The 26434-nt window shown below is 38.0% G+C and overlaps 4 protein-coding genes and 1 non-coding gene across 9 annotated transcripts; 4 read left to right on the top strand and 1 right to left on the bottom strand.

Moving 5' to 3' along the window:
* Nucleotides 1106-7654, top strand: LOC109712355 (KH domain-containing protein HEN4). Of its 5 annotated transcripts, none has more exons than XR_002216827.1 (9): nucleotides 1107-1267; nucleotides 2352-2924; nucleotides 3355-3765; nucleotides 3906-4163; nucleotides 4262-4531; nucleotides 4711-4769; nucleotides 5413-5486; nucleotides 6165-6323; nucleotides 6420-7654. XR_002216827.1 is itself a non-coding variant. In XM_020235882.1 (8 exons), exons 2-7 carry the CDS (start codon nucleotides 2355-2357, stop codon nucleotides 5459-5461), a joined length of 1617 nt encoding a protein of 538 aa, XP_020091471.1. In that variant the 5' UTR covers nucleotides 1107-1267; nucleotides 2352-2354; the 3' UTR covers nucleotides 5462-5486; nucleotides 5647-5994. The 5 variants fall into 5 exon arrangements, 2 of the variants coding, with proteins under 2 accessions (XP_020091491.1, XP_020091471.1); XR_002216825.1 differs by having other exon boundaries at nucleotides 6412-7654; XR_002216832.1 differs by lacking the exon at nucleotides 5413-5486 and having other exon boundaries at nucleotides 1106-1267; nucleotides 6412-7654.
* TRNAI-AAU lies at nucleotides 10631-10704 on the top strand. Its single transcript has one exon. It is a non-coding gene; the product is annotated as a tRNA-Ile (tRNA).
* Nucleotides 11097-13193, bottom strand: LOC109719021. Its single transcript, XM_020245513.1, has one exon. The coding sequence runs from the start codon at nucleotides 13163-13165 to the stop codon at nucleotides 11537-11539; it is 1629 nt and encodes a 542-aa protein (XP_020101102.1). The 5' UTR covers nucleotides 13166-13193; the 3' UTR covers nucleotides 11097-11536.
* On the top strand, nucleotides 13751-16897 carry LOC109712736 (exosome complex component RRP41-like). The gene is made up of 7 exons (XM_020236482.1): nucleotides 13751-14075; nucleotides 14642-14720; nucleotides 15562-15664; nucleotides 15761-15881; nucleotides 16065-16153; nucleotides 16452-16601; nucleotides 16697-16897. The coding sequence occupies exons 1-7, from the start codon at nucleotides 13937-13939 to the stop codon at nucleotides 16781-16783; spliced, it is 768 nt and encodes a 255-aa protein (XP_020092071.1). The 5' UTR covers nucleotides 13751-13936; the 3' UTR covers nucleotides 16784-16897.
* On the top strand, nucleotides 17241-26297 carry LOC109712725 (dnaJ homolog subfamily C member 16). Its single transcript, XM_020236471.1, has 20 exons — nucleotides 17241-17464; nucleotides 17578-17647; nucleotides 18256-18298; nucleotides 18687-18764; nucleotides 19072-19156; nucleotides 19269-19351; nucleotides 19510-19567; nucleotides 19696-19806; nucleotides 20227-20284; nucleotides 20426-20522; nucleotides 21592-21627; nucleotides 22008-22144; nucleotides 22765-22835; nucleotides 22945-22998; nucleotides 23155-23297; nucleotides 23483-23632; nucleotides 24248-24487; nucleotides 24815-24874; nucleotides 25132-25365; nucleotides 25814-26297. The coding sequence occupies exons 1-20, from the start codon at nucleotides 17341-17343 to the stop codon at nucleotides 25955-25957; spliced, it is 2076 nt and encodes a 691-aa protein (XP_020092060.1). The 5' UTR covers nucleotides 17241-17340; the 3' UTR covers nucleotides 25958-26297.

The raw sequence follows: 26434 nt of genomic DNA, 5'->3' as shown, positions 1-26434 counted from the left end.
AGCTTAATTTAATGCATCACCTCACAAATTCATGTCTCTAATCACAGCATGTAATTTTTGTGAAGACATAAAAATATGTATATAGATTTGAGCCGCTCTCACCATAATTGCTTTTAAAAAGGTTATTTTTTTTCTACAGAAAGTAGAATGCTACTCGCTTTGTTTATTTTTTAAAAAATAAATTTAGCTGGAAATGTGAATCAATTAGAATTTAAATTTGGGATCTCGGATACTAACCACCAAGTTCTTTGACATTTGCACTAGGAATAGTATGTGCTTTTAGAAAAGTTTGTTGTCACAAAAAGCTATTTTTGACGTATATGTAATAGGATCGACACTTAGATAAAAACAAAAAAAAAAAAGAGGCAAAAGATAGAAAGAAGAAAACATGAAATTTAGAGATTTGACAAAGACTAAGAATAATATGTATTTTGATCTATTTTAAAGTATATCATTTGCGATTAAATTTTATTTTTTAGATTATTTTATAAAGTAATAAATTTATGTTGTCAGATATAATCAAATGGACGATAGAAAAAGTACCTGTCATTTTTATATTATAATTATCCCTACTAATTTATGAATTTTGATATTTATTGTATCGATGTTTATATAGTACACATATGGCCTAAGCACGCGAGGTGCACGCACACAAAATTTTCAATTATGTTTTCAATATATTTTTCATGTGTTTTAAGAATTTCTCTTATATATATTCCTTTATAGGATAATAAATAATTACTGTTTTTTTCTCAAAAAAAAATAATAATAATTACTGTTTTTTACTTTTTATAACAATTTTACTATATCCCTCCTATGAAAATTTTTGCCATTAGCATCAAAATAGAATGTTAATTTTGATACGTGGTGAAAATCAATTATATGTTGTTCCAAAATAGAATGAAAATTTTGAATTATTTTTAACTTATTTTATTACCATCGTTAAATATTTATTTAATATATAAATATAATATAAATTATTTTGTAACTAATTAAAAATATATCAGTACCAAAAACGAAGTAACGAGTCGCAACTCGGCCGGGTTAAAAAAAAGGCCGGGTTAAAAAAGGCCGGGTCAAATCAATTACGGCCCACGACAAACCCTACGAACCCTTGCCCCCCACTCTCTTCCCAAAACCTTACGAGTCGCAACTCGTTCCTCCAAACACGTTCTCTCTCTCTCTCTCTCTCTCTCTCTCTCTCTCTCGGTGCAATTCATCGTCGCCCTCTTCGTGCGATTCTCTCATCTCAATTCTCTAGGATCGGGTGAGTCAAATCTCTCGCTGGATCTACGATCACTACCTGCTTTGCTTGTCTCCAATCCGATCTCTACTGTTTTATTTATTTATTTATTTATTTTTGGGTAATTGATAGATCTAATCGGTTCTCTTATGTTTGTTTAGGTGGTAAGGGTATTGATCTATTTTTTTAGTTTTTTTTCTTTGTTTTGTTAGTAATTTTTGGGAGTGTACCCTTCCGTCCACTTCGTCTTCTCCATTGTACTTGAAGCTTTTTTTATGTTTTGATAATTTTTTGTGTATTTTCATTGGATCTTCTGCGTTTTTTCATACAATCTCGGGGGGGAAAAGTTGTTGTTTTGGTGATTTTAGTTAATCTTATGTAAATTGCTGTTTTTATCTTACTGTGCTTGAAATAACGTTAAGAATTTCTGGGGCTACGTCGAAATATCAGGATCGAACAGTTACAATTCAAGCAATTAACTGTTAATATATATGAAATCATGTGTGAAAGTTGTTTAGGAAGCTTGTTTAATCTGTGAGGATCAATAGTGCAAAAGAGCATGTGTAAGATCCTAAGAAAGTTAGTTTTACTATGCAAGCGTGAATTAGTAAAGTTAGAAGAAGAGAGAAGCAGGAGAAGAAACAATGAAACGTGTTGCTTAGAAGTATAATGAAGATGATGGGCGAATTTTGACCGGCGGATAAAATTAGTGATTGGCAGTTCTAGCGTATGTAAGTATGCAAACTAAAGAGAGATCCTTGAAATACTTATTCCTCCCGGTTTTAATTATGCCGGGCATATTTTCCTCTTAAGGATTAATGCTTCTAAGATACTTTCATTTTTGTTGCCCGTAAGAAACCAGCATCAGTATGTTAGGATCAGCCACTTCCTGTTTGCTTGCTATTTCTGGCATTGTGGATTATCTGGATGTCCACTAACTTGAACATTCAATATCCACTTACCTGAACTAGTTGTGATATTTTGTTACATGAGCTTATCCTGAGTATTCTTTCTTTTTTGGATTATGCTGATTCTCCTGTTGCTTCACCATTTGATCATATAAGTATGCTATTGAATATATTTCATTGCATATGACCATTCTCTGCAGGTGATGGCTGGGCAGAGAAATCACCATGGAAAGCGGCAATCTGACTATCCTGACAATGGGGGAAGTAAGAGACGACATCCCGGAGAAGAAAGAGATACTTATGTTCCAGGCCCAGAAGACACCGTTTACCGTTTGTTGTGTCCAGGAAAAAAGATAGGAAGCATTATTGGGAGGGGCGGTGAGATAGTGAAGCAGTTGAGGGCCGACACGCAATCCAGGATCAGGATTGGCGAAAGCGTTCCCGGCTGCGATGAGCGCGTCATTACAATTTTCAGTGCGAGCAGGGAAACTAACACTTTTGAAGATAGCGATGAGAAGGCTTGCCCTGCACAAGATGCTCTATTTAGAGTGCACGAGAGGCTCGTTACAGATGAGATGCCTGATGATGAGAACGAAGCTGGCTCTCCTCAAGTTAGTGTACGTCTGCTCGTGCCGTCTGATCAGATAGGATGCATTATTGGGAAAGGAGGCCAAATCATCCAAGGAATCCGTAGTGATACTGGTGCCCAAATTCGTATTCTAAAGAATGAGCATCTGCCTGCTTGTGCCATTAGTGGCGATGAACTTCTGCAGGTGTGATAAGATCTCCTTTTCCGGTTTATACTGCATTGTCCTTGCTATCTTTAATTAAATTTGTTCTTCAGTGTTACTTCTATCGTTTCTTTCAAGCTGAAGTGTAGCAATTTAACCCCTTCAGTGTTTAGACTATTAGTACTTACACTTCTTCTTGTCCCATTTTCTGATCTGAGGCTGTTAGAAAGTCTAAAAATATGATATCCCCACTATAAAAGGATAATGGAATTTTGAGATCATCTTTTTAGACTATCTAGCATCTCTTGTGGTAAAAGTCTAATATTGAGGGGGTTGAGTGTTGATTTTCATGATTCTGATGGGCAAAATGCAAATAACCCTATTTTCACAGGGAATTTCTGCAATTTATCATTGTATCCCATAGAGTCTATATAACTTCATATGCTCAGATCTCCTACTTACTTGTTAATAGATCACTGGGGATGCCTCGATCGTAAAGAAGGCACTCTTTCAAATTTCATCTCGCCTGCATGACAACCCATCTCGTTCACAGCACTTGCTTGCGTCCAGCATGTCCCAAGGATATCCTGGTCAGTTTGGTGCCAGTGCACCTGTTGTAGGGATGGGCCCCATTATTAGTCCCTATGGCGGGTACAAAGGTGATGTGGGTGGAGACTGGCCGCCATTCTACCCCCCTTCCCGGGATGAAAGCTCTGCAAAGGAGTTTAGCTTGCGCCTCCTTTGTCGCTCTGCTAACTTAGGTGGTGTGATTGGCAAGGGTGGTGTTATTATTAAGCAGATCCGGCAGGAATCTGGTGCTTTCATCAAGGTAGATAGTACTGCCGCAGAAGATGACAGCATTATTTTGATATCTGCAAAGGAGGTTAGTACTGTTATTGTTTTCTGTATATTCTGCAGTTTTAATGATTGGGTGAAATGTGTGGGACTATCCATACATTTTAGACTTTTATGCTGCAATATTGATGATTGATTTGTTCCATTGGTTCACCTTTTTTTTTTTAGTTCTTTGAAGATCCAATCTCTCCTTCGATAGATGCAGCAGTTCGCCTGCAACCTAGATGCAGTGAGAAAAATGAGGCAGAGTCTGGAGAACCCACATACACCACCCGTTTACTTGTATCAACATCACGCATTGGTTGTCTTATTGGCAAAGGTGGATCAATCATATCTGAAATGAGGAGAGGTACAAAAGCAAATATCCGCGTACTTTCAAAAGAGAATGTCCCAAAAGTTGCTGCCGAAGATGATGAGATGGTTCAAGTAATGAATCAACATTCAACACAGTAAATACAGGGTCCTATGTGCTAGAACTACATTTCATAGTGTTGAATTATATCCGTTGGCTTGATTTGTTGCAGATTACCGGAGAGCTTGATGTCGCTAGAAATGCTCTTGTGCAAATAACAACTCGGCTAAAGGCCAATTTCTTTGAAAGGGAGGGTGCTTTACCGCCCTTTCCACCGCCGCCTGTTCCCTACCATCCGTTGCCGAGCAGTGCTTCCGATGGCTCTAAATATTCAAGCAGGGATGGTAAGGTGCATGGACGGGGTTATTCTTACTCTGGTGGATATGGTGGTTCTAGCGAAGTGCTTCCTTCTGAAAAATATGGCAGCTATGGTGGTTCTCAGGTGCAGTTCCCAACCTATAGTTAAAATTTTTCTCTGGCTGAGTGTATATATGCATTTATTTTGTGTATTTACCTTTCCCTATGTATTAATCTCTAGCTCCCTACTTGCCTCATTGCCTCTCTCTGGCAGAAGTGAGCTAAATTGGCTGATTAGACTTATCAAGCATTAATAATTTGCAGGGTGGCGGAAGCAGTTATGGATCGTATAGTGGTTATTCTGGCCGCTACAGCGGCAGTGGGTAAGCATGCCACACTCTTTTTAACAGCTTAAAAGTTTATACCAATTTTTGACATGCATGCTTTGTGGTCCATTTTAGGTTACATCTCCCTAGACAAGCCTAGGGCTAGTGAGTGCATATGTGCTCTTGTTTTAGACCCTTTTATTATGCTATAGGCATTCTTTATAAATGTTTAATCCTCAAGAGTTATGTTGGTGCAATGGCGGGCATCGAGAGGAGGGTAGGAGAGCAAGCTAGTTTGTAGTTGTGTTATTTGTAGTGGACATATACATGTATATGCCGGTCCGTGCATATATGACTTTCGGGTTTGGGCAGGGCCAAACTGACACAGGCTGATTTGTTTTCGACCTATATACCGAGTCCTGTCTAGTTCGAAGATTCTCTGTGTGTCTCCAAACCTTGGTCCTATTCGGCCCCATTGGGCCTATTGTTGATTCGACCTAGGCCTCGATTCCGGAACTAGCTTTTTAGGGCATCTGTGATGATCATATTAAATGTTAAATCAAGTAAATATCCATTCAACTGTGCATTACTATATACTTGCATTAATATAGGCATAGAGTATCTGACAATTATCCCCTTTTTAAATGGAGGAAAAAACTTGATTGCTTATATTTCTCTTAATTATACCTTCTCCTATCAGGTTATCTGGTTCTAATTCTGTTCCTCTTGGAAAGCATCATGGTTATTAGAAACCAAAAGTGTTAGGGCCAACAGGTAGTGTACTTTCTTTACCGCCTTTATCTTTAAAGAAATGAGTGGAATTAGCTTACATTTAGCTTGCTATCTGACCATTATTTGTCTTTTACCCAGTCAAGTCACCTATGCTATTAAACCTGTCTTCTTACCTTTGTTGCCTGCCCTCCTATTAAAACAGCTGAGGTTTATGAAGCCTGGAGCCAAGCCTATGTGAAGCCTCAAAGCCTAAACCAGAAGACCAGATGTCTGGCCCACCTTGGAAGCCTCAAAGCCTGGAGACATGTACCATTTGATTTTCTTTGTGACTTTAGTTTCTGTGTTCCCATGGGCCTATGTTTGAAGCCCCAGCGTGTGACTAGAAGTAACTTTATTGAAGTTAGATTTCGTGATTGCATGTACTTTAAACCCTTTATATTCACTTCAACATCTCGGTAGTTTGTCTTAACTTCTAGAGTGGATCAACCCTCAAAATTGTAAGAGTATTGTTAGTTATCCTTGCGACGTGTTTGGTGAACTATTTAACAGATTTCTAGGGCTACAATTCTATGCCAGTTTCCCAAACGATAACTACTGGAAGGTTCTATTTAGTTGAAACCAGCAAAGCCTTTTTGAACCCCCTTTTAGCACAAGAATGGATATCAATGACTTGCTGAAATCCATGTTGAAGTGTTTTAGTTGATTTTGCCATGTGTTCAGGTGATTTTGGTGACTTCTCAACCACGAGCTAGTCCTGCCAAAAGTGCATACTAATCACACAGTAAAGTATGGTATCTGAATAGCCTGACAAATTAGCAAACCATTGGTTGAGGCTGTTTTTGAGCTATCACAATTTGAGAACTTTGAAATTGTCAACTGGTGAGTTTGTTTAATTTTTCTGTTTCATTCACGAGAGTTCTCAAAGTGTTACACAGTTGAAGTAGTGATGGAAATTCGACCCTATCAGTTTTGCAGGTTCTTTGGAGGGTTATTGCTTTTGAAGGCCGGTAGGTAAGCTATCATGTACTAAAATGCTGAGATGTTAAGTACTTGGAGCCTGTTCGGTCTGCTGGAGCTTCTGCAAATGGTCATTTGAATATAGCTGTTTGAGAGAGCACTAATAGCTTTTAAATAAAATCCTCTCAATAGCTTCTCACTGCAGTAGAAACTGAAGCTTCCATTTGCAGCTTCTGTTTTTTGACTGGGAGCATTTTTAGCTTCATGCTGCAGAAAAAGCTCTAGAAATTTGTTTGTCAAAAACCAGCCTACTCGTAGTAGAGACGTTGCTCCAGAAGCTAGGCCAAACAAATGCTTGATGGTTTTTCGGGATAGTATACATACACGTCTCTCTTGGTAGGTATGGTAATGAATCAACTTCTATAGTATTTCGCCAATTATAATTTAGTCTGCACTGATATCTAATCAGCTTAAACTGGGAATCTGTTTTCTGCATTCCCTGATTTCATGATCTCATAAACAATCAGAAATTACTCTTAAGGACTAGAAATTTTTGGTGAGATGAATTTTGTTTAGGGATAGGTAATTTCCTGCTTTTATATTGATATGATTTATGCAAGTCCGAAGCATTAGATGAAGGTCGGGAAAAGGCATTATATGATCAGTTTTACTTTTTTCGCAGTATCACGTACTAATGAATAAATTATAAGGTCTGTTACACATTAGATGGCGAATTTTCATGTCTCGAATTCCAGAATTAGCTCTATATGCTGCTTATCTAACTATAGGTAGTTTGGTGTACTTCGGTTGAATTTGCAATAACCGATTCGCAAATAGGGAGATGCAAATGAGTAAATATGGCATTGATTTGCGGTCTAGTAGAGTGCATTGTTTTGTTTTATTGTGGTCATTATTTTATTTCACATGGCTGTATTCTATGGTTTTCGTTTCAATCCCTAAGATTTGTGTTTTTTTTCCCCCTCTCCAATGGCATCGTTCTCTTTTTTTAATATTTTTCGTCGTCGAAAGCTATGCTGACGACTGTTTAGATGAAAGATTTGGATAAAGAACTTTGATATAAGCTATATATCTGTATAGAGGCATAACTGTTGTCATATTGCAATTTTGCAACTCTTGTTCCTTGGGAATTCAGTGTATGTTCTAAATCAAGCTAAGTTTCAGTAAAGCAGAAACACGTGTAGAAACATTGTCTAATGTGTTATTGGAGTCTTCTACTGTGCTCATTATCGTTAGTTTATTCTTTTCTGTTTTATGTCTAAATTATGTTTATTGTTGGAATCATGTTATCTACATCATTGCCTTAACAGGTTTCTAATGCTTTTTATTTGGTATTGAGCTTTTGGCGCCTTAGTTTGTGTTTGCGTCATTGCTCGCCGTCGTTGTTTTGGTGATCGGATGACTCTTTTTAATGTTTTTGTACTAAATTTCGTGGGATATCCAGCTAATCTGTTTCAGATGCATTGGTCTTCTATTTTGTCTTTTTTTTTTTTTTTTTTTTTGAAGTAACCATTTTCAAGGAAAAATAGCCCCCTTTCTGTTTTTCTACAGATTCTGTTACCATCATTCTCATTGTGTGCGGGTTAAGGTCCAAAGAATTCTTTGTATATAGGGTGTAAATTTTATTCTTACCCATCAATTGATTTAACAATATGTTTGGATTTTTTGGTATTGAATTAAAGAGATTGATTACTAGGACGTAAATATAAGTGTTTGGGAGGGTTAGAATGTGAGTGAGAGAGAGAGAGGGCTTACAGGTGGTATCACTCTTTAAATATCAAATATTAAGAATGTGTCCAAAACATAGTTATGAACTAATCTTTGTCACTCTTTGAAGACTTCCTTATGGCTAAGATCCCTTATCTTAAAAAATAGACAATGGAGCCGAGGGCCTCAAATTTAAGTGCTTTGTGGCTAAAAATGTTTTTTGATTATAAAATCAATAGTTGATTGGACTAGTTTAGAAGGATTTTTAAGATGAGGACTACATAGTCGTTCAAAAAAGAAAATTTTTTTATTTAAAAAAAATGAAAAAAGGGATACATTTTGAGCTTTGAGCTTGTTTGTTAAATGTCTCTTAGAAGCAGAAATTGTGGTGGATAAAAGATGCTAAAGCTTCGTTTCGGATTGCAGAGAGATTGCGTTAAGTGCGGTGAGAAAGTATGATGGAAAAATATTCAATTTATTTTCGTACGTGATATTGCGTTTCGTATATTGCGATGAGTTGGTTATTATATATTTTCTGTAGCCCCATCGGAGAATGCAGATATATATCTCTATATATTTTTATCCCAATTCTATTTTATCTAATAGTATCAGATAAGTCTCAATATCAAACTAAGCCAATGCCTCCATTAATTCGTCTCCATTATTATTGTAGGTCTATTCAATAATCCACTTTCAATGCCTCCATTAATTCGTCTCCATTATTATTGTAGGTCTATTCAATAATCCAAAGTGGGGCCGTGGGCCATTATCCATATTATGGTGTAACTATTGCATGAACCTGGTGCATCGTACACCGTGTCCATCCGAACTACTATGTGAATCTGTACCTTCCACTGGGTTGGTATCTTTTAGACGGTGCGATTGTAATCAAGTTGTAGTAGGATTAAAGTATTTAAAAGTGAGAGGTGCATGGTTTTACGGATGCACCGGGTGCAGGTAGTAGTTGTTTTACTTAACACTATGGGCCCGCATTTATCTGATACCATTGCACGGACCCATATGCGTTCATTATCGGATCCCCATGATAGTATCTTGGATCTTTGGGCCCACTTGAGCAACTTGGTGGTACAACTGTCGGCTTACGTTTCGTATATTGTGGTTAGTCGATTACGATATACTTTCTGCGATCTTATCGGAAAACGTAGAAGCATATCCCTATATATTTTTTCTCAATTCCATTCTATCTAATAGCGTTGGATCCATCTCAATACAAAACTAAGCCTAAAGTTTCGTTTTGAATTGCGGGGAGATTGCGTTGCGTGCGGTCAGAAAGTAGTAATGTTGTGTTCCGCATATCACGATGAGTCGGTTACGATATATTTTCTATGGTCCCACCGGAGAACGCAAAAGTATATTCCTATATGTTTTTATCAAACTCCATTTTATCTAATAGCGTCAGATAGGTCTCAATACCAAACTAAGCCTAAAAAAACTAAAAATTGATCACCAAGTTACAGTAAAGTATTGTTTTTATTTTAGAACACCACTAGGAGTTGTAATTTTTGGTGTCTAAATGTTTACCTTTTTTCTGCTCCGGCTAGAAATTCTGGACTTTTTCATCGCAACGTAGTAAAAAATTTTCGATGACTGAATTTTCTTGTGGTTTATGTATTTGGTTGGATGGACAGTGGAAATTCATCAATAGACAAAATGAACCCATGCTAAACTGTCACAACACTAGGTATAGCCAATCTTTTTTGATTTTTACTAAACTTCAAAAAAAAAAAGTGCCATAAGATTAGTATAGTATATTTGGAGTGCGGCTAGGATACTTATGGAAGCACGGAGGGCTCCGTGTTTCCACATTGTTTTTGATGTTCGGACTTTCAAATCGACGATCGGCTCCGTTAGACTTGATCTAGAGTATTTGAAATATATAGAAAATAAATTTTGCGATTTTTCGATATCATTTGCCTAGTGATTGAAGTGGCTCAATATCAACGGCTGAAAATAAAAATCTTACAAAATATGATGATATGACATTAAAATTTTAGATCAAAGTTATTGATCTTGTTTTATATGGTATAAAAAATTTTCTATCAAAATTTCATATGATTTGGATATTTCTACACCGTTAAACTTGCAACCGGCTCACTACGGCCATTAAAATTACTGATTTTGAGCCCCTTCGATCACTAGGCAAATGATATCGAAAAATCACAAAATTTATTTTCTAGATACTTCAAATACTTTAGATCAACTCTAACGGAGCCGATCGTCGATTCGAAAGTCCGAACATCGAAAACAATTTGGAAGCACGGAGGACTCTGTGCTTTCATAAGCATACCAGCCCACGCGTATATTTGATATTTAAACGGCAAGTTGTAAGATTACAACCCACGTCGAGTCATCGACTTCATCATGTCATGAAGTTTCCAAACTTAGTTGGCTAGAATATGGGAAGTTTCAGAATTTGAAACCAATTCTCCTTTTAAAAGAAATTATATATTTAAATAAGAAATTTTAAATTATTAAAATATATTGGCCCATTAGCTCAGTTGGTTAGAGCGTCGTGCTAATAACGCGAAGGTCGCAGGTTCGAGACCTGCATGGGCCAAAATTATTTTTTACATTTATTTTTTTTTTGTGTGGAGATCTCACCCATCAAATCAAGAAGTATTTACAAAATGGAGATAAAATCAAATTTTGGTTAGTTATTCCTTAATCATCATAATTCACATGGCACTTGAAAAGTGAGGAGAGAACTATAGATTTTGAAGAAACTAGATTAAGAAGGAACACTCCAAAGTCAAATTGCTTTGTATTCAAATTCTCAATTGGATTAACACTTGGATCTTACTCTAAATAAAGCACCATTTGAGAAACGGAGAAAGGAGGATAATTTAGTTAGCAAAGAAAAAGAGAAGTCAACAATAAAAAGAAAAAGAAAGGTTCCAATGCCCATTGTAATAAACCATTAAGAAAAACTCTGGAGACTTTATTTCCGAATCCACCGCATTTGATCACGTTCATACCAAATTAGATAATATTTCTTTAACAGCGGAGCAAATAGAAAAACGTGGTCAAGAATTTCTTAACCATCTTAGTACAAACATCCTAAAAGAACCAAATAGATAATATAATGATATGAATAGACCCAAAGAACAAAAGAGAAAAAAAAGGAAACACTCAAATGACCACTACAATCTAATCTGAAAGCTAGTTTGGTCTGACTGTTGAGTTTAAAGCTGTTAGAAAGATCACTATCAGCATTTTAGTTTAAAAAAAAAAATCTCCTCAACAGCTTATATTTGCAGTATCGGAAGTTGAAACTCAAAATTGTAGGTTCTAGTTTCAGTTGAAAGACAAGCTTATTTCCACCCTCCGCTCGAGCAAAATCTCTCGACTTTTCTCCTTAGTAGCAGAAGAGTAGTTAGGCCAAACAGACACTAAATTTGCTCTACGACAGCTCTCATGGCTTGTCTCTTCATCACCTTCCCGTAAGTCCCTCGCCCTAACCTCAAAGCCCTCTCCACCTCTATCCCAACCCCTCCTCCTCTCTTCAACCCTTTCATCACCATCTTCAACACCCTCTCATCGCCGCCAACGCTCTCCCCTATACTCTCCCCCACCTCACTCTCCTTTGGCACCTTCCCCTTCCACTTCCTCAACAGCTTCTCCGAGCCGTAAACGGACTCATAAAATGCCCAAAATGAAGCCCTTATAAACCCTCTCCCCTTCTCCTTCACCCCCCATTTCCTCATCCCTTGTTCCAATCTCACTATAACACACCCCACATCAACCCCCCTAAGCATTCCCTCCACCTCCTTCAAAAATGGGGCCTTTTCCGCTTCAAACCGACACCTCTCGCATTCGCACTCGAACCCCCACCTCTTCGCCATCTCCCTCCGCTTGTCCAGCGGTGAAAGCACGTCGAAGTACGCGGACGTGATCTCCTCCCCGGCTTTGATATCCCTACACGCGTGGATGACGACCCAGTCGTCGATGTGCAATCGCCGAACACTTGGTGCGCAACAATGATTGAGAAAAGAAGGCAACACCCACAGCCCCACGCCGCTGTAGCCGCTGTTCTTCCCCCACACCTTCGCCGAAACTGAATTCTCAGTTAAGCAGTTCACATCCAATACTTTTAGAATTCTCTCCACGTCGAGCTCATTGTTGCGAACAGCGAAGGTCTCATCCTCCGCGTCGGGGTTGAATAGGTTCATAGAAGGTATGGTGAGTTTGCTTCTCTGTTCATTGTCTTCGTCCTCGCCGGTGGAGAGCGCGTAGATTAGGGCTAGGGTTTTGGGGCACCTCTCGGCAACGGAGATGATCCGATCGACAAAGTCCTTCCACATTACCATCCGAGCACCGTTGCCAGACCCATCGGCAGTGTTTGAGGCCTCCGGAAGGATCCCTCTTCCGATCACCACCGCCTTCGTGACGATCAAAGGGGTTCCCGATTCCACGCTCTTCGTCACGAAGAGCCCCCTCCCACCCAACCCGGATCGCCGGATCTCAATCGGTCCCACGAACTCCGCGAGATCGGGGGGGTTCCCCACGCACCTGTTGAGGATCCAATCGGAGAGGTCCAACGACCCCGTCCTCGATCGGACCTCGAGCCTCCGCGCTCGATCCAAGAGCGCGCGGAGGCTCTCGGCGCCTCCGGCGCCGTGGGCGCTCAGAGCGCGGCGGAAGCACTCGGACGCGCGTGAGTAGCGGCCTAGGTCGAGGAGGATCTTACCTTTGGAGACTAGGGTTTTGAGATGGGAGGGATCGAGTTGGAGGAGGCGATCCAGGTCCTCGAGAGCGCCGGAGAGGTCGCGGAGCCGAGCCCGGGCCTCAGCGCGGTTGGAGAGGGCCACGCACAGGGTCTTATGGACCTTTGCGGCGGCGGCGGCGGCTGCTCCTCCATCTCCGCCGCCTCCGCCATCGTCTCCGCCGCCTCCTCCATCGCCGCAGAGGGAGATGAGGTGGGTGTAGAGATCGATGTAACCCTTCCAATCCTCTTTGAGGAGGAGCTCGGTGGCTTTGGATCGGAGGTGGTGGAGCTCGTCCTCTACGCCAATTTGCATCTTTTGATCTCTCTCTCTCTCTCTCTCTCTCTCTGTTGGGAGAGTGAAACAGAGTGGGGTTTTTAAGTTGGTACCTTTTTTTTTTTTTTTTTTTGAATCTGGGGAAACAACGGTCAAATTTGATTGTAACGGCTATGTATGGATCTGTATACGGCGTTTGTTTGGGTGGATACTTTGACCGGCCCAGAGGGGGGGTTGGGCTTAATTTAAGGCCCCGATGATGGCCCTCGTGATTACCATAAATGCAAGAATGTGGATTTTGCACCCATGTCCCTTGAACAGTTATTTATTTAGATGTAAGCCCCATTTAGTAAAACTGACAAATATATTCACCGAATCTAATAGCTATCTAAATATAATTTTGAGATGGATAGATAAATTTATTAAATTTGATAACTATCCAATTACTTTATTTGACCAAATTCAGTAGTATAAATATATTTGTTATTGTGAGTGGTTCTTCGATTAATTAAGCTCGACAATTTGTTAGGTGCTTAAACTTGAAGAGGCGCTTAAAATCGGCATCCGAAGGTATTACGCCACCGACTCTACATGGAAGCCGGCAACTGCAGTTATTCGCCGCCGACTTTCGTTGGCTCCACAGTGTAGTATTTTCCGCTTGTAGCTTTTTTAAGCAAGCCCTCGACAGAGGGCGAAAACAGGACGAGGGGGGAGCGAGGGAGAGAGGGTTCGCTCTCGTGCAAAAAGGAGGGAGATAGAGAGAGGAGAAAGGGGGCGAGAGGAGAGTGAGGGAAAGCGAGGGATCGAGCCATGGCGACGACGCCGATGACGTATTCGCCTTCGCAGGGCGCGGAGAGGAGGCAGAAGCAGCAGCAGATGCGGAGGATGTCCCAGGAGCTTGATTGGAAGCGATCCGATGGTCGAAGCTTCCACCAGTGTCGCCCCGCTTGTTCGTAGCTCTCCCTCTCTCTGTCTCTTTTGTAGTGTTGTGCGCAATGTTTGGTCCTTTCCCTCTTGCTAATCTCCAATGACTATAACCTGTTTGACGTTTTGCTTGTTCCATGCTAGCTGAGAAGGTTTGGGTTTTTAGTGATGCATCACTCCATAGTATGCTAAAGTCGCCACCTTTTATATTTCCATGGTGGTTGTCTTTGAAAACTTGATATTTGGGGTTGATGGTGGCGTAGGTCGTATAATGTGTTGAGGGTTTTGGACACATATAGTTCGAGGATTAGTCTCTTGGATGGATCGTTGGAGAATGAAGAATCCCATTGCGTTTCAAAGCATTCTTAAGTTTCAAGTTTGCATAATTTATACTACTTTGGCTGAATATGAGAAGTCCATCTGAACTAATGACTATTTTCGATTTGTATAAGACATTCACTAGGTTTGTTAGTATCAGTATGTTCAGAGAGTACACTGTTTTTCACTTGCATTATCATTTTTTTTTTAAGATTCTAAGAGAAAAGTTTGGAAGTCAACGGAAGCCTGAATTTTTTTGCTCATGTCTTGCAGGTCTTCAAACAGGAGCTACAAATGCTGCATCCGGATCAGCTTATGCTGAATTTGGAGCGACTAAGGTTATTGTATCAGTGTGAGTACAATATTGTTTCAACTGTAATTTATCTTTTTATACACAGTTGAACGCACAAAGATGTCAATTTTTTCGACAAATTGAGCAAGCGAGAACACTATATTTTATTTAATCATTATGTTTGAACAGGTCTATGATTTGAATGAAATATCAGCAAACCTTTCGCTTGAGCTTTTTGTTGTGATCATGATAACCTAGGTCTTTATGTATATAGGAACAAGAATATAAGATGTATATTTAATTATTTAGAAAGCAAAATCGAAGATCATTTTGATATGTTGGAGATCTGGTAGTGGGGACACATGTACGTATTGATGATGCTAGATAAACATGTCAATCACCATAAGGTTCTATTAGGTTGAAAATTTGATTTGGATGCTTGTTTGTCTTGCACCTTTTGCCAGCTCTTTTCTTGTTTCTTATCTTATGCATGGCTACCCACCTTTAAAATGCGTCAGTAGAAGCTTATCCTGCTGGGGTCTAGTATTGTGATTACTAAAAGTGTGCAAGTCATCTGATTTTGTTTACAAACACTATCATGTGCAAGTGGTCGATTGCTAATTGGCTACCAAATCATCAAATCATTAAGAGTCCTTCTCGGGAAGTGTGTTATCAGAAGAAAAGTTCACTTTATTTTCTGGTACACATTTGCTAACAGTGATTCTAGGCCATGTTGGTGTTGTAAAATTTCAGTCCATTGTGGGGTCTACCTTATAGTTGCATCAGTTAGAAACAGTAAACTGGTAGTTAAACTTATTCGCGGATTGGAACATGCAATTTACTTATTGCTTGCTAGTGAATTTGTGGTTCATGCTGTTGAATTGCCTAATTATCTTTTCAGGTTTGGCCCAAGGGAAAGCAAGAAAGCTATGATGTACAGTGACATTGGCAGACTCAACTGTAATGTGAGCTTCACAACATTTGCCACCCCTATTCGTGGCCAGGTAAGTTGTTTTTCATTTATGAAGTGAAATTTTATATTCTCATGGATGCATCAAAATTTCATTTTAAAGACAGTTTATGCATGTAAAATTATTCAGGGATCAGATAACAAAGAGTACTCAGCGATGCTCCATAAAGCCCTCGAAGGAGCTGTAATTCTAGAAAGTTTCCCAAAGACTACTGTGGATGTTTTCGCATTGGTGCTAGAATCTGGTGGTGGTATGTACCGCCGTGTGCCTTATTAGCTAAAAAAAACTATTAAGTATTGTGATTTCACGTCGATCCCAGTTAATTTGTTTACCCAATAGCCTAAGGAACTATAACTTACAGGTGCTTAAGCATAATTCTATAGAGATTCTCTAAGATATCATTAATTTTTTGCCACATCTCTGTTTTCTGCAGGTGATCTTCCAGTTATAATATCATGTGCAAGTCTTGCTTTGGCAGATGCTGGAATTATGATGTATGACCTGGTTTCTTCCGTTTCCGTGGTATGTTCGTCTTTTCCTCCCAAGGCATAATTGTAATCAGAAGACATTTAGAAGCTGCAACTTCAACTTCATCTTAATTTTATGTTTACTTAAGAGTGCATGATGATTATTTATCAGCAGTTATGATGTGTGTAATTGTATATTAATCTATTCTATGCATTTTCTACAAAATTTGAATGTTTATTTATGTGTCAAAAATTGATTTTGCTGGGATATATACGTAATAGCTCCTAGTTACCACTATTGATTCTTCTTTGTTTCTTATCAAATGCCGCTGCTTATCTTTCTCCTTAAACAGTCTTGTTTTGGGAAGAACATTGTGATTGATCCAACAGCAGAAGAGGAAGCATGCCAAGATGGAAGCCTTATGATCGCATGCATGCCCGCTCGCAACGAGGTCACTCAACTTACACTCACAGGACAATGGTCGACCGCGAAAACTAACGAAGTATGGATTCATTTACACACCCTCAGACAATTCTACTAACTTTTCCTGTTAAAAATGCTAATTATGGTTTATATGTTTCTAACCTCTGTGAACAGGCGATGGAGCTATGCATGGATGCGTGCTCGAAGCTCGCAAGTATCATGAGATCATGCTTGAAAAAATCTGCCAATTTGTCGAGCTAGCCATTTACAAGCTTGCTTCTTGTTATAGAAACTCAGGCGAATACTTGAGGAACAATGTAATTTCCATATGGATTATTTTTCTTCAGTAAATGTGGTCTCTTTTGTTTTTCTTTCCGTGATATTTCCAATCTATTTTTCCTATCTGTTTTCTCTCGCATATGCGGTGGCAGGAAGGAACATCGACTGAACAAGTAGCAGAGGCGTTGGCCTGCTGCATTTGGCTTAACTTCTTAAACAACTTTTTACAAATGAAAAATTAAAAATTAAAATGTCTTTTTCTTATATGAGTATCTTTTTGAATGAACATCCAAAGATAAAACTACAAATTATTGGAAAATATTAGTTTTTTTTGCATAATGACCTAATTTGACGAGATCTGATTCTAATCCAATCAAATATCCTTCCCAGAATCTTAAAAAATAAAAACTAAAAAATAAAAAATTACACCTTTCCAAATAAAATAGTTTGCGAGCCTCTTGCGGAAACAAAAGCCATCGCCCGTCCTCTCTCTCTCTCTCTCTCTCTCTCTCTCTCTCTCTTTTTCCATCTCCATCTCCATGGCTTGGATCGCGATTCCTCCATTGTTGAAGCGATATTGGATCCCCATCCTACTCTTCGCCCTCGGCCTCTTCTTCCAACTCGTCGTCCTCCCTTCCTCGTACCCTCCGACGCATTACGACGGTGAGTTTCCTCTCCAATCCCCAATCATCTTCGCATTCGATCCCTTTCACCTCCTTTTCTCGTGATCGTTTGTTTTTTTTTTTTTTTAATTATTTTTTGTTTTTTCAATTCAGTGCTGGGTGTAAAGAGGTATGCATCGATCGAGGAAGTCGCCAAAGCGTATGAAGAGATCTCGAATAAGTGGTAATGTGACCATACTCCCTCCCATTAATTGAATTCTTAGATAATATACTTTTTTAACTTTTTTAGTCACGGTTGCTTAGTTCAGTCAGTAGACACTGTTCTCATGACGGGTTTTTCTTTTCGATAATTCCGTTTGTGATTTTTCTTTTGGAGAAAAATGATTTGTAGCTCTAATCCAGCACGTTTGGCAATTTTGTGAAAAGCACACAGAAAAACTGATGTTTTTGCGAATGCCTCTGGAAAAAAAGTTTTTTTTTTTTTTCTTTTATATATGTGAATGAAGCTGTTGTTGAATTTTATAGTTGGTTCACTCTAAATTTCCTAATTTTAGTGAGAAGAATGTTGGCATTCTTAAGTTTCTGTGCCAATATTTAAATGAGACTCTTCTTAGTGAGAATTATCATGTACTCTTTTAGGTATTTCTATTACAAAACAGCAAAAGTTCAATAGGAAACTCTTTGCATGTAGCTGTTTGTACTATAGTACACTTCTAAAGCCTCATAGGTTTTTGTTTTTTTCTTTTTAATTTTCCTCTTGAAGTTCCTTAGAAGTTTCTTAGAATACGTGCGCTAACATATTCCTTTGTGTGTATTTCCAATCCAATCCAGGCACTCAAGGGTGGATTTGCCAACAACAATTGATTTTATCAAGGTAAGCCTTTTTTTTCTTTTGTGGTGGTTGTTTTAAAAATACTTGCTATGCTTAACCTGTTCCTTGATCACTTTTCAATGCACTTATAAACTCTTGTTTTTTTAAGTATTTTTAAGTCAATTAAGAAGATTTTGTATCAGGGCAGTGTTGCTTTATAAGTTTATGATGCCAGAATTATGTATGTACTACATAGCATTAACTTGGCCTTTTCTACACAGTTGAGATAACTCCCTGTGTACTTCAAGTGACATACAAAGCCATACTTGAATCTTGGTTATCATTTCTCTGTTATCATTTCAAATTTAGCTTTAATCATAATCAACCCTGAACATACGGAATCTGATAGTCATACTGGTCATGTTTACCGCTTAGCTGTTGTTTTGTGCAGATACGCTATGCATTTGAACTGCTGACAAATCCAGTATGGAAAAGAGATTATGATCATTTGGGTCTTGATGAACAGTTGGTGAGTTTTTCATATGTTTTGCAGCTTCAGGACATATTTAAGTGCATTTCTGGCCTGATTTCCTCAATAGCTTTTCTACTAAAAAGCAAAAGCTTCCAGAATTCCAGCATTTGGCTAGCTAGAAAACTGGAGCTTTTGTTGTGGGTTGAAGCTAAAATGAACTTTGGGCCCCCCACTAGCAGAAGCCCCCTTTGAAGCTTCCACTTTTTCCTCAAGCTCCTCTAGTTAATCAGCATTCTGCCGAAGCGACGGCTGCCTTCAGTCAAATGCAATATGATGCTTGATGCTGTTCATTTCTTGGCTGTAGCATGTTTTCCAAAGAGTTAAAAAGCAATACGAAAAGGAGGACTTCTCAACAATAAAACTGCCGCTGTTAAGTGAATCTTCATTTAGTAAGTAAAAATTACCTGACTTTTCCTTTGGTTAAAATTGCTGCATTGATGATGTTTCTTGATTTCATAAGGGAAAGAAAGAATATAGCATTTAATGTTCTCCTTGATCTAGGTTGGGATGACAATGGTTTCAATATACTCACACGTGAGAAGTTCATTTCCGCCATTGAGAAAGGAAAGCCGTTACTCATTCAGGTATCTTCTTGAAGTTAGACAACTGTTACATATTTGTTTGCTGGCAAATATTTATTACTTCTTGAAAAGTCCTCAGTATATCTTTTGATGGTATAGCAACTTCCGCAATTAGTTCCTAATGATGGCAATGTAATCTTTTTTTTGCATTTTGAAATAAGGTTTGCTCAACTGGGAGTTCTCGCTGTGCTCAATTCATCAATAGTTGGAAGAGAATTAGTATGTGCTTCATTAGCTCGCGATTTGCATTGGAAATTCAATATTATTAGATTGTTCTATATGTTTTATCGTAATCTCCAAAGTTCATCGTTTTTATTAACTACACATTTACTTGGTTGAATATTTAGGTAGTCTATTGGATGGTGTTGCTGACACTGGTACGGTGGAAGCTGGTGATGTTGAGCTCGTCGCTTATCTCGCAGAGAAGAAGTTCACCAAGCAGCCATTCTTCCGGAATGGTAATTCTTGCAATTATGATACTGATATTTTCTTATTTTTCTTCCAAAAAAAATTTAATACGACTTTCCTGGCGGTGTGCTGGTTCCTGAATGCACAATCGTGTAACGTTCACTAATAAAGAAATATGGTGCTTGGCGGATATTGCTATCGTTATTGAGGATAAGATGTAAATTTATTATATGGCATAATAAAGATGAATCATACGATTCTGGTTGAAAAATGCCATTGGTAGATGGCGTTTGGATTAAGAGCTTTCTGGCCTGAATTCTTGAGAAATTTTTCTACTTCAAAAAGCAAGCTGAACATTTGGCAAATAAATACTTGGAACGTGGAAGTGATCTGATTGTTTTTGTTGTTCTTGTACTTGTATGTTTTTGCTGTAATGGCTTTGCTATTCTTACCCTTGATGATCCATGCAGGTCTTCCGGCCCTTGTTGCTTTTCCAGAGAACTGCAGAAGTGCTGATTGTTTCGTGAGGTGGTTTTATTGTAACTAGGAATAAAGAAATATAACATTAAATGTTTTCATATTTTTGAAGATTGATATCACTAAATATTTTCCTTTTTCACATCTCATTTTCTGTATTTATTGAGAATAGTTTTTATTTTTTCCTCCTAGATACCAAGGTGAGCTCTCTGTGGATGCAATTGTTGATTGGATGGCTACAGCTATACTTGGTTTACCTCGCATCTTGTACTATTCTAAGGAAGCATTGGTGAGATTTACATCTATACTCACTCTACTATTCAGATGCCAAAAGGCTGTGTGGCATTTTTTCTCTTTTCTCTTTATGTCTTTCACAGATAGGAGAATGTGACATTCTATGCCAAGTCTGTAATATAACTGAAATGTTGAGATCCTAATTGATGTCTTGTTTAATCTTAATTTTAGATCCTTCTAACATAAGTTATCAAAAAACACATTTCTATCAAAACAATTGCATTTTCCAATAATTTGGACTATCCTGATCCCAAGTCCAGCATCGGATTTGCCTCTTATTCTTTGTCCATTGTTGATTTATCTAGAGCATGGCATCAGACCACTTTCTCTGCATGCTAATTTGCCTTTGAGGTGTATCTTAGAGTAGGCTATTTAAGAGTCTTGTTGAAATTTCAACATCTGAATTGATCTTTCTTCAACTTTGAGCTCCTAACAAGAGAGGAGGGAACAATTGGCTCATAGGCCTGTTTGGACATCTGGTTAGGACGCCTTAGGGCTTTGTTGAGTGAGTCTTGAGCTATCTTCTTCTTTCTTCCCTTTTTTTTGGTCTAGCAGCTAAAGTGAGAACAGATGTCCCTTATTGCCACTTGGAGTCTTGGATTGAATGTGATCTCACCAGAATGTTAACTCCATCTATATCGAAGACTTTCTTTTTTTGAGGCATTAGTTCTATAGATTTTTCTAGGGAACAAGTTCAGTATGCATACTTCATTATTTCTTCATTATTTGCCTTTTGAATTTTCAGTACAACCGGATGCCGAAATACTATTGCATTGTCCTTTTTTTTTGTTTTTTCATCGAATAATTTCTTGTGGTTATAAATTCTTTTTTGCTCCTTGGCAAGGTGTATAATTTAATTTATAATTCGTCCTTCTCTCTCTGTCTTTCTCTCTCTCTCTCTCTCTCTCTCTCTCTCTCTCTCTCTCTCTCTCTTTGTAATTGTCCTTTTGATTCTCTACATTTTACTCCGACAACCACAGCTTTAAAGTGGACTTGTCTTGAACTTTGTATTGTATGAGCTTTCTTTGATTGTTATAGCAGTTCACAGCATTTTGTGATTTCAGGTGCCCAACTTCATCAGAAAGAGCGGCCATCATAAGGTATTCAATTGGATATATAAAGTTTCTGTTCATTATTCATCCTGTTTTAAAGCAGTAGGTTCAAATTTTCTTTGTTTTACAACTAATTGAGCTAAAGCTAAGCTGTTAAAGAGTGATCCAAAGCTGCTGATTTAGGGAGTCACTTCATTTATGAGCTCTCATGGAATTTCTCAGTGTTAAGTAATAACATTAGTCAATAAAAAAAAAAAAAATCCAACTATTCCCGCTTAGTAAACTAAAAATAGCATTATATACATATTTAGGCTCTATTTCCTTCTGCTGTTTTCAAACTGGTGTGTACTTTCTTATTGTTCTTACTCTTGTATCATTATATTGTAGTCACATTATTCATTAGCTTTACGTCACATGACAATCAATAGGTTAAGGTCTTATGCTTTTCAAGTACGGGAGAACGTGCTGCTCCATATCTCCGTCAAGTTGCTGAAGATTATTCAAGCTATTTATCATTTGGATTGGTTTTATGGAGAGAGGAGGATTCTCAATTTTGGTGGAACTTGTACGTTCTCTAGTTTGTAGCTAACATGCCAACTGAATGCAATATTCCATCTTCTTCATTTTACTAAATACAGCACTTTTTATGTTGGATATTACCCTGAAATTTTAATATCTGCTCAATAGGCCAAAGTTTGTTCCTTAGAATATGGCTGGAGATGCCATTTCCAGGAGTGATTGAATTATGTATAAATTGTAATTCGCATGGTTATGGTTTTTTTATTGTTTCTAATTCTGATAACTGCTTATAATTTCAATTTATCTACCAGCATCTTTGTCTGTTTTGTTTAGTATTAATCCTCTTTTACTTTGAAAAACAATCTCTCTCTCATTCATTACTTGCCTCCTTTTGTAATTGCAAACTTTTGGATAATGTTAGAGCAGTTTCAATTGTTAAATAATTGGTTGATCCAAAACTGATCAAATAGAGCTAAACTTGGTTGATGATTTGCTTTTCGACATTCATCCTGAAATATTATTTCAACTTTGCTTCATTTCAAAGATACTACACATCCGCAGTAATGAACTTCATCATGTTTTTTCCAGCATCATACTTGTTTTGAGTCCCATCTTCATATTCAGTTTTGTGATTTGCATGACTAATCTTTTGCTTAACATTATCAGGTTTGGAGTGGAATCAGCCCCTGCCTTTGTGTTTCTCAAAGGGCCTGGTGTCAAACCTGTTGTTTACCATGGCAAGCTCCTATGTGTTTTTCATCTTGTTTTCTACTCGAAAGTGGACCTTTTATATTTCACCTTTTCATTTAACTTGTTATTTTAACTATGTATCCTATCCCTTTATAGGAAGTTCAAACAGTTCAGATTTTATAAAAATCTTGGAAGAGCACAAACATCAAGGTATGGATTGTCTATGATCTCATAATTGTGCAGCGTGTATACCAACAGTTTCCTATTGTGTGCTTGGAGATTTTTATTCTTTTGCTTTTATTTTTTATTCTCCGTCTTACTGCAATCAAACAACAATTTTTTTTTTTGGTTTACTTGAATTTTCAGAACTTCCCCAATTAAGGAGTGATAGCTCAGTGGATCTTGGTTGTGATGCAAGAGGCTATTCTCGTGCTGGAAGTGACAGTATGATCTGGTATTGTGTAATTGTTGCTGGGCGACCTGGTCTTGAGCTAAGTAAATTGCGAGGAGTAAGTATCTCAAAGAGGACATTTTCTGAATTATTCAATAGTAATGATTCTGAATTTTAAGATGATAACAAAAATTGGCTGATGGATCTTTTCGAAAAGGAAAAAAAAATGTTATTATTTGGTCTCAAGTGTTTTCTTTTTTGGTCTAGCACCTATGTTTGTTCATGTGCTTGAAACTACTGTAGGCTATACGCAGGGTTCAGGATGTATTATTGGACGTTGTTGATTCAGATGATATTGGGAAGGAAAATCCTTTAGTGAAGGAATCAGCTGCTGCCGCTGCAATGAAACAGAGACGTTTAACTTTTGTTTGGCTTGATGGAGAAGTTCAAAAGGTGAACCTCTTTTGCAAGATCTCCACCTCTTTTAGTTCTGCATTCAACTGCAGCTTTTAATATACAAATGAACACAAAATATCAATATATATGTTTTTAGCTTCCACATTACCATTACGCATTATTATTACAATGTTGATTCAGTTCCTGATGTGTGACCTCTCTCTCAATTTCATCCTTATAGTTTCGCCTGTAACAATTTATTTCGTGAAGTTTGTTACGCTTAAGTTCTTCTACAGGTACTGAAAAGAGCTGCCAGTAAGCAAGGCCATTAGACCTTGATTGGTTAAAATAGAAACTTTGAGCACTAAATTAAACATTGGATCAACTTTCAGGGACCATATTGTTCAATATGAACTTTCAGAATGAAATAGCCATGGAGGTCAAGTCGAGGAACTAAATTGTTACAATTGAAGCTTTGCGAACAGCATTAAAATGCTGTTCAAACTTGATGAATAAATTTGTATTTATCCTTAATACTTCCACAGGGAACTTTATCTTCTATAATTTTTCCATTTCCTCACACGAAATTGAACATTGTATTTGCATTTTTTTTGCTCATTTATCACACTGAAACACCTATTTGGGCTTGATGATTGCCAACTTGTTGCGCAGGAAAGGTGCCTCTTTTACCTTGCTCAGGAATATGCTGAAGGGACTTGTGGGCCTAGGAACTTTGAAGATACTGTTGAAGATCCTAAGTTATTTGTTGTACGATTTCAGAAACAGTCAATCGAAGATGCACTAAAAGAGGAGAAGAGGACTAATAATATCTTGCACACTCTAAGAGGGCAGGATAGTAACTTGGCCTCGCAGCTTGTCGCAAGATATAATGGTTCAGATGACATTCAGGAGGTCTGTGCTTTTAGTTACTGTAATAATTTCACATTCTTTTGTCATGCAAATTCAAATCAAAGTTTATCAAGCAAATTCTTTTATTTTGCATAACCTGATTACTGTTTCGACTCTATACACCGAATGGAAGAATTTGCATAACTTGCTCTAGTGTTTTATGTTTTTTTTTTCAAGCTTTATTTGTTGTTAATATTCAAATACAACAAAATCTTCATTTTCTAGCTGTTTAGTGCCAAATATATTGAATAATATGAAGCAATGTGTTACGGTATTTATGGAAAATATGCTGTATTGCATTCTCTCATACTCCATATTTTGTATTTGCAGATCATTCAGTGGATCTCTCAGATCATCAAGGATGGTGACACCAGAGAAATTCCTTTCTTTGTGAGTCTCTTACCGAACACCAACACTTTAGCATGCTTTTACACTTCTGCTGAGTAGCATTTTATTTTAATATTTTATTGCAAAAGTTATAATGGCGGATTAGAGTCCCCGGGAACTAGTGAGTCCTTTTTATCTGTTCTTTTTATCAGTGGAGAGTCTCACAAACTAAGAAGCCCTCTTTATCAGTGAAAATTATTTAAACCTAGTTATTGACTATTTCCGCTGATACATATTGCTGACTTGTGTTGCGTGATTAGACTCAAACTGTACCACCACTTAATCCTGAAGAGCGAAACCAAAAGTGGTCAAAGAGTGTTCATGGTATGCGCTCAGCTGGTGAAGGCCTGAAAGAGAGGGTGAAGAACTTTGTCTCTCATATTGGTGATTACGGGAGTGATCCCAGGGTTGGTCCGAGCTTACTCCTGTGTGCGTGCATATCGTTTGGGACTATTTGGCTTCAAAGCACTCGAACAAATCAGCCTAGTGCACAGGTGCAATACTACCTCAAATAACTGGACAGATGCACTTTTTGGTTGTACTCTTGCGATTTGGTTGCTTGTTCTTAGTTAGGTCTAATTATTTGTTAGCGATGTGACTTCACTTCTCCTGATATTTTTGAGTGGTAAAAACAATGAGATACAGCATTTGATTTTCGTACAACGAAACAACATAAAAGAAAATAGTAGCTCTTGAACAACTATAACACTGCCAAATTACGGACATTGGTTGCGCATGTATCACCTATAGATGTGCATTATCGCATGAGTATTCAACCCCATACCGTGAATATGTAAACAAATAGATGCTCTCTTTCTCTAACTGCTGTATGTACGATGTGTTTAGTGCACAAAGGTGCAACGTTGGCCTACATGCTTTTTTCTTTTTTGGTTTGAAAAATTCTCTTTCGTCACACTGACAACAACTTTGTTCACTTCCCAGAATGAATCAGCAGCAGCAAGCAGAAAAGATAGAAGGCAACGGCCGAGGGCGAGTAGATCAAACCATGATAGGCCCGAATCCATCACCGATGCAGAACCCAAAGATGCATATAACATGCTATCAACGAACTCCGACTCGGAATAGCTGGTGCTACTATATCAATAGCAGCTTCAGCACTAACTTATTGGTGCATAACTTCAAAACCATTGGTTGAATGTGAAGTAAAACCTGGTGCCTAAAAACTAAGTAATGAGCTTATCTTCTTCTTTCTTCCTTTTTCTTTTCATTTTTGTTTCAGAGAGGAACCCAGGGTTCTCCCAAGTGTTGAAACTATATTGTTATAAGCTAGTAATATAATTGTAGTTAGTTTTTCTATCTTCTCGATATCCAGTGATGTTCTAGCTGTACATTAATGAGGAAAATGTCATAACAGCTATTAGCTGCAGATTCGCTCTCGCAGATCTATGAATCATGCGTTAACTCACATTTATTCTTAGCATCTTCGATGTAAACTCGTGTATCTGGAAACCACCTCCAGATCATTCCATCTATGGCCTGTGCTTTTGTTGTGGATGCACAAAGAATGAATTTTAATGGAGCACTTTTTTAAGCCTCATTGTT

This window comes from Ananas comosus, linkage group 1, assembly GCF_001540865.1.
Source record: "Ananas comosus cultivar F153 linkage group 1, ASM154086v1, whole genome shotgun sequence".
Lineage (NCBI taxonomy): Eukaryota > Viridiplantae > Streptophyta > Magnoliopsida > Poales > Bromeliaceae > Ananas > Ananas comosus.
Note: the sequence above shows the minus strand (reverse complement) of the source record. Positions and strands in the feature narration are given on the sequence as shown.

Coding starts and splice junctions, on each gene's coding strand:
- LOC109712355 (XM_020235882.1), top strand. CDS start 2,355: ATGGCTGGGCAGAGAAATCACCATGGAAAGCGGCAATCTGACTATCCT. Junction 3,766..3,905: donor TTTTGATATCTGCAAAGGAG/GTTAGTACTGTT, acceptor TTTTTTTTTTAG/TTCTTTGAAGATCCAATCTC. Junction 4,164..4,261: donor AAGATGATGAGATGGTTCAA/GTAATGAATCAA, acceptor GATTTGTTGCAG/ATTACCGGAGAGCTTGATGT.
- LOC109719021 (XM_020245513.1), bottom strand. CDS start 13,165: ATGCAAATTGGCGTAGAGGACGAGCTCCACCACCTCCGATCCAAAGCC.
- LOC109712736 (XM_020236482.1), top strand. CDS start 13,937: ATGGCGACGACGCCGATGACGTATTCGCCTTCGCAGGGCGCGGAGAGG. Junction 14,076..14,641: donor CCACCAGTGTCGCCCCGCTT/GTTCGTAGCTCT, acceptor CATGTCTTGCAG/GTCTTCAAACAGGAGCTACA. Junction 15,665..15,760: donor CCACCCCTATTCGTGGCCAG/GTAAGTTGTTTT, acceptor AAAATTATTCAG/GGATCAGATAACAAAGAGTA.
- LOC109712725 (XM_020236471.1), top strand. CDS start 17,341: ATGGCTTGGATCGCGATTCCTCCATTGTTGAAGCGATATTGGATCCCC. Junction 22,999..23,154: donor GGAAGAGCACAAACATCAAG/GTATGGATTGTC, acceptor TTGAATTTTCAG/AACTTCCCCAATTAAGGAGT. Junction 23,633..24,247: donor TTGATGGAGAAGTTCAAAAG/GTGAACCTCTTT, acceptor CTTGTTGCGCAG/GAAAGGTGCCTCTTTTACCT.